Genomic DNA, 7,386 nt, shown 5'->3' with positions numbered 1-7,386 from the left:
CTAAGAAATTGATAAGTAATAATTGTAATAGGAATCATCAAAATGTAACATCAAGAGAATCTTGACCGATTGATTCATTTTTTCTCCTATTCTATTTTTCCAATATTTCCATTATTTTTATACTTTAGTTTAGTTATGTAATGTGCTATTTAATCATATTATAGCTTTCATTATTTTCCTTTTCATTTGTTTATTTTGTATTTACCTTTTTCATTTGTTTTATATTTGTAAATTTCAATTTCTTCTTATATTCTATCTTATAACCTTTTCCAAATATTTTAATACTATAGTTTAATTATGCAATGTACTATGTACATATTTTGTCATGCCTTTATTCTTTACTTTTTAATTTGTTTTCCTTATATTTATCTTTTTCATTTTTGTAAAAATCTATTATTGGACTCGGATGTTACATATATTATTTATTTACTTTTTGTTTTTTTTTATACCTATCTCTGTACATCCTGTCTGTTGATTTTTCAATTAATAAAATAAAATAAAATAAAATAAAATAAAAATGTACATTCTATGCGCTTCGAAAAATCATTACGAAATTCGTATGTCTAATTATGAACGTATTATTGAAATAATCTAATTTAAATACATATTTACCAAAATTCATTTAATATTATACAAATATGTACTGACTACTTCAAATAATAAAAAAAGCCAAAAGCATTTTAAGTAACTGGCTAGTTGGCTATTGTAATATCGTCGAAAGGTTTTCAATAAATAATATAATCTATATGTACATAAGTGTGGTATTTTCTATTATATTTAGGTAGTTGTAGAGGTCTTAAATAATAACGACCCTGTTTAAAAAAGGCTCGTGGCGATTTAATTTATTAGAGGTCCGCCCCAGTTTTTTTGTTTTGTTTTCTTTTTTTTCTGCGATAAAATATTTCGGCCGGAAAAAATATTTTGCGAAATTTTTTTCACCATTAACTACCGGCAAGATTAATGCGAAAGAAGGGGGTAATGAATGGATATGAATGCCGCAGACATTTCTGTCGTTTTTTCGGCGACCGTCTGATAAATGCCTTCTTAATTATCTCATTAACGCTTTTCCGGGGCGGAAAAATATGAAATCTTGTTGTGAAAATCTGAGGCCTTCATCAGAGTGAAAATACCCACTGTATAAACTGACAATCTTTTTTTATTGTGGTTAAATATAGCATTTACATAATTTTTGATAAATTTGTCAAATTATTAAATAACCGAATTATACGGTATTAAAATTGAATCGCCTCCACCTCTTGCTGCACTTAAGCTTTTTAACGTGCACCATTTTTTATTTAAAACATCGTATTCCAGAACATCGCTTAAATAGGTTTTTTCGTCATGTCCGCCTGAAAAATTTAAAGAATGATTTCAAATCTATCAACTCATTTTAATAAATAAATAAAAAAACTCACCTATAAAAAGCAATTTATTGTCAAACAATCGGACAACAGTGCCCCATCTAGGACTTGGCAGATTGCACAACAAGGTCCACAAATCAGCATCGAGATCGTAAGATTCGACACTTGCAATATGAGATAAGGTAATATCCTTCGCACCACCAACTACATATAATTTTCCATTTATATCAGCACTCTAAAATAAACATACTAATTTGTATACAATTTATCCAAAATCCAATAACATTAATGATATTTAACACTCACCTTATGTGCCCGTCTGTTTTCGATCATCGGTGTGAGATAAGACCATGAATTGGTTTGTGGTGAGTACTTTTGTACTTCTCTGATTGATTTTAATTTTCCCTCTGAAAGTTTATAACCACCTGTCACGTAAATGTTTCCATTTATGACAGATGCAGCTTGCGAATGTACCGCCACAGGCAACGGAGCTACGTTGGTTTCCCAGTTTCGCCTCTTACTGTTCCATCTACATATTTTAAATAGAGTTAATTAATATTCAAATATTTAGATATTTATTTCAAAATTACCTTTCTACTGTGTTCATAGGCTTTAACCAAGATTCAGCACCACCGATAGCGTAAACGTCAGTTGATGAATCTTGACTCAACTTAGCTGCAGCAAAAAGGTTTCGAGATAAATTTAACGGATTCAATCCATATTTTCGACCGTCTTTTAAATCGATATATTGCACCTAAAAGTAATCAAATGTTATATTTTAAATTGATCGTATTGTATAGGTTAAAAACAATGATGAAATACAGCATTCACTGGTCCGGCATCATTATGGCCTCCAATTATTAAAATACAGTCATCGACGACAACTGTCTCATAATTCCATCTATTGAGTCCCAAATCTTTAGATAAAGCCCAATTGTTGTTTATTTTATCATAGATATCAATGGTGTTTTCAACCTAGAGATGGATAGATACATATAATGTGATCAAATGTGATTAAAAAGCTAATATATATATGGATATTAAAAAGATCTTACTCCTGATTTACTCCAGGAGCTGACTATTGCTAATTTGGCCGATCTTTTTCGATAGTTATCTTTTTGTAGAGAGTTTTGTCGATTTATTAAGACGGTTTGCATTGCTTGGTTAACATTAATCATACATTCCGGAGACGAATAACAATAAACCATTACTTCTGTAGTGAGAAACTGAAATTGATACTCTGTTAATATTTGAGGTTAGCATATTTTATTTCAATCAATTGCTATATTTAAAATACCATTATTGAAAGCAAAGTTAATCTCACGGAGCTTAACAACTCCAGCAGTTTATATTTTCGGTTGGTGATGTCGTAATCTGTCCACAATTTCACAGATTTGAACACATCTTCTTCTGAAGATACGTTTAAATTATCTGATTTGAGAATTTCTGCCAGAGTCGAAGCTGGCAGGCGTAGAAATTCTGAGGTTTTACACAACTGAAACGGAACTTTTATGATAAAATTCCAATTATATATATTTTAGTAATTTTTTTCAAGCACTCACAGTCAGAAAGTTCTCAAGAGTTAGATCCATTGCGATTTTTTTCGCTGTTGGATTATACGACAGCCTTAAAACTTCCAAACAATTTGACAAATCAACCGTTTGATATTGAGGGGCTTTTTCTTCGATGGTTACATTTTTTATGAGAAGTGTATTAGCTAACTCCATGAACTTGTTGAGGCGAGTCTCATCGATAACTAAAATGTTATTAGCTTAATTACATCATGAAAATGTCTAATTAGCTCTACAAATGTCATGACACATACGAATTTCTCCAATATAACAGTATTTCAAAACGGCATCGATGACCTCATCATCGAAGCTTGAAAAAATGTCACTCAATTGATTCAGATTGTTTTCAAAAAAAGCACTACAACCCGACAAAACGACCATGTGCGCGAAAATGCTACAATTTAAAAGAGCGATCGTATATAAATTGAGTTCAAAATCTTAATAATATTTAATTTAAATATAAATACCTCCTATTCCGAACTGCAAAAACGACATCAGCGTGCTTTTGACTCTTCATACAATCGTACAAATGTTCGATACGAGTATTCGCAAATTTTGGATTGGTTTTTAGTGTGATCATCCTGCTATCAAAATAGTTAGGTGTGTGTATGAAAAGAGATACAAGCTAACTAGTGGATGGAGTGTCAGATAAAATTCAAGACACAAAGGATATGTGAGGCATTTACTATTTTATGTGTATATATTTTTGTGGTTTTACACACAGTTATTTCCTTTCTATCTACCAGTCTTATCAGACTATCCTTCTATCATATGCGGTCTATTATTATGTCGTGTGCAAACTAAATATTATATTAAATTATGTTTTCATATATTTTTCGATTTTTTATAGCTGGCACTCTAACAAAGCATCTTGTCAAGAGATTCCTTTGGAAAATTCAATCCGAGTCTGCATTTTTATAATGGTCTCAGTCCAAGCTGTAACTGAGAATTGTCTTCATTCCTAGCGATCGTTGAGATATAATTAATTGCATTCGCAACTGGACCATTATACTCGAGCGTCTGACTAGATACAACGAGCGTTTCAGCTAGGGGAATACAGAAACTATGTAAATACAGAATCTACCTGAGGAAGGTCTATTATCTCAGATATAACGAGACGTCTTGATACACACCTGTCCTTTCAAAGATTCACAACTCGCAAGTACGTGTTTGACGAAACGATCAAATTAATTCGATCATATTGTTCGGGAATATACCGAGGGTGTGTTTGTGTCTAAAGGGGTGGGTTGTCGTCTCCACTACCGTGGAATAATCAATTGTACGATTATCTGCTCGCTTCGTCCTCTGTGTAAACTTTGGTATCGTGGATTGAGACGTTGAAACTCAAACAGACGCCATTGAAGCACTTAAACACTTTGCGCGTCATTGAAACCATGAAGTTGTGTCACAAATCACAAAAGATGTGTCAGTTTAAATTTATATATATAGAATCTTCATTTCATATACTTTCTTATGTTAATCGAATTTGATTCTAATTGATTTGAATTCAGGTTTCAAAAATTTCAATTGGTTTTACGTAAAAAATGAGACCTGTCTTGGATATTTTTAAACATATGTACCTGCATATGTGTTCTTGTCATCTAATTCATCAATTGTCATCATTTTCACACATTATCTTATAAAATTTGCATTAAAGGCTCTCTTTATCTCTCATATATATTTTTACTTCACTAATAGGTTATTTTATTAGATATATCTCAATGTCAACAGTAAAAAAAAGAGTTAGTATGTTGATTGAAAAGTCTGTGGTTAAATTTCATAAAGAAAATCTATTTCGATTAATTTTACATATACATACATACATACATATATATAAAAATATACCAGGAAGGCTTAACAGGTAAACCCCAAATGCGCCTTCCTGGTCCACATAATTATTACATAGATACATGTAAATCTAAACAATATCTGACATCTATGGTCAGATATTACAAACATCGTATTAATACGATAAATAACGATGAAAAACTTTCATGTATCAATACGAATTTTTATATTCGATAAACAATCACAGAGACATCTATGGTGAGCAATATGGCGAAACCTAAGATATAACAATAACTAAAGGTTCGCAACAGAAAATTGGGAAGGAAACGCCAATTTTACAGGAATCGTTTCAATGAAAATCAGAAAAATTGGCAAATTCGATTGACCTTGACAAATCAAGGTCTGGCCAATAGCGAGACTTAGCGGGAATCGAACTCGTAACATCAAGTACGAGATAATTCAACATTCACCACTAGACCACGCTGCTGGTCTAGTGGTGAATGTTGAAGGCTGTACATTGCTACTACATACATATGTACATATGTAGTAGCAATGTACAAAATAAGAATGGGACATCTAGTTGTCGACGTTCTAGGAGAACATGGCAAATGAAGAAGAAGATATGTAGTATCTTTTCGGATCGATTTTACATTTTTAGATTTTTAAATATTTTATGACATTAAATAAAAATGGTTCAAAACGGAATTGACAACTGAATAATTGTCCCTTTATTTACTTTGAAAATCTTTCAAAAGGTCGAGAAAAACCCCTGCAAAATTTAATAAATTTAATTGTTACATTTCAAACGCCAAAAACATACACTTAAAGAAGACAAAGCACATGCATTATAATCTAAAAAAAATTGAAATATATACTATGTAGGTATGAGAGTTTCAATACTAGGATGTATTCAATACTAGAGAGTTTCAATACTAGAAAGAGCTACTGTACATGTTTGTACATAGATTTCTTTAAATTTAAATTAAATTTATATTTGAACACTTTCAAGAGATATGACACAAAGATAGTAACTATTTACTTTCCCCGTCTGCAATGCACGAGAATTGTACATATACATATTGTATGATATACGTTTGGAGGAAGTAGTGTAAACGGTTTGTTTGCGCACAAATAGATTACATCGCCTCGCGAAACGCTCTGCAAATTCGGTTAGAGCATGAAATATTCAAAATAGCACGCCGTGTTGCAATCTAATCTTTTACAAGCGCGAAACTATCGTACTTTTATATATAAACATATATATACAAACTAGGCCAAGTGAAAAATTACAGTTTTGACTTAACCGAAATAGACTTATAGATTTGACTCAACCGAAATAGAAGCATATGATTGGTTAAGATATTTAATTTCGTGAAGCAAATCCATCCCCGATATATACATATGTATGTTACATACATATATACATATGTACATATGTTTCAGCGGTATTTTATATAAAATACAATTGCAAATTACCATTTGTACGGGCAACAGTTTGCTATTTTACAAGTTTTATTCGCAAATCGTTGATATTTGACAGTCAACTTGCTGCGTTCCTCGTCAATTATAATATTTTACAATCAGTATTGTTACTTAGAGTAGAAAAAATACGTTGAATATACCCATAGAATGTTTTATAAGTTCAATGAAAGCCAAATTATTATTTTTTATTTATTCAATTTACTAATCAAAAGAAAAATAGGGGCGCCTCGGAGCGCCCCTTGTCTATGGCGCCCTAGGCACGTACCTAGCTGGTTTTTTGAGCCAGCCCTGGGTACAAGTGATGATACTGTATGTAAGATCTGTATATGAGAAAACTGGCTGAATCTAACACATGCTATCGAGACTAATCATACATTTTGAAATATGTAAAGATAGATATTTCATCGTTTGAACGCATTGAAATACGAAATTTGGTCGATTTAAAAAATGAAATAAACGTCTTACATGGAATTTTTTTTATTTAATATAAAAAAAACGAATTTAACGTGAAAAATTAAAATATTTTATCGATACGGCTCCATTGAATGACGCGCTCGGCTCGCATCTGATATTTATAGATGTAAGCGCTTTCATCGAGAAAACAGTCATTTTTTAATATTCTCATTTTTTTTAAATCTGTCAAAATATTTTAGACATATATATATATATATATATATATATATATATATATATATATATATATATATATATATATATATATATATATATATATATATATATATATATATAAATTATTTAAAAACGATCGATGTCGAAAAAAAATTTTATTTCATGAAATATCAACCCAACGAAAGTGACATACCGTATATACTGCATACGTTCGTGAGCGAAAACGAAATTGAATACTAGAAAGTGCCGTTATTGAATGTTTCAATTTTAATTATCGACAGCTATTATTTTTCGGGGTATGCAAAGGGGTCGTTCGAAGCCCTATATCGCATCGGGGGTGAGTTTGTAAGGGTGCACCAATATGCACACTGGGAACTATGGTCCGATGGTTCTTATCGATGGGGTGATATCGCAACATACAAATATCATATTCACAAAAGGTAAGCTCCGTTGCAATATAATACCGTAGTGGAAATATGTACATATATGTATGTATGTAGTAGCGAAAACGTGAAAACGGATATTATTTATTAATAAGAAACCTATGAAACTTT

At 31.2% G+C, this 7,386-nt stretch overlaps 1 protein-coding gene across 1 annotated transcript; it reads right to left on the bottom strand.

Annotated features, from left to right (window-relative positions):
* Window positions 1-936: 936 nt before the first annotated feature.
* On the bottom strand, window positions 937-3,632 carry LOC143922321 (kelch-like protein 7). Its single transcript, XM_077445548.1, has 10 exons — window positions 3,400-3,632; window positions 3,187-3,326; window positions 2,924-3,117; window positions 2,659-2,856; window positions 2,417-2,587; window positions 2,184-2,336; window positions 1,952-2,115; window positions 1,668-1,890; window positions 1,416-1,596; window positions 937-1,349 (listed from the first exon to the last, which is right to left on the bottom strand). Exons 1-10 carry the CDS (start codon window positions 3,510-3,512, stop codon window positions 1,210-1,212), a joined length of 1,677 nt encoding a protein of 558 aa, XP_077301674.1. The 5' UTR covers window positions 3,513-3,632; the 3' UTR covers window positions 937-1,209.
* Between the last annotated feature and the right edge of the window lie 3,754 nt (window positions 3,633-7,386).

Source organism: Arctopsyche grandis, chromosome 1 (assembly GCF_051622035.1).
Source record: "Arctopsyche grandis isolate Sample6627 chromosome 1, ASM5162203v2, whole genome shotgun sequence".
In the NCBI taxonomy this organism is placed as follows: domain Eukaryota; kingdom Metazoa; phylum Arthropoda; class Insecta; order Trichoptera; family Hydropsychidae; genus Arctopsyche; species Arctopsyche grandis.
Note: the sequence above shows the minus strand (reverse complement) of the source record. Positions and strands in the feature narration are given on the sequence as shown.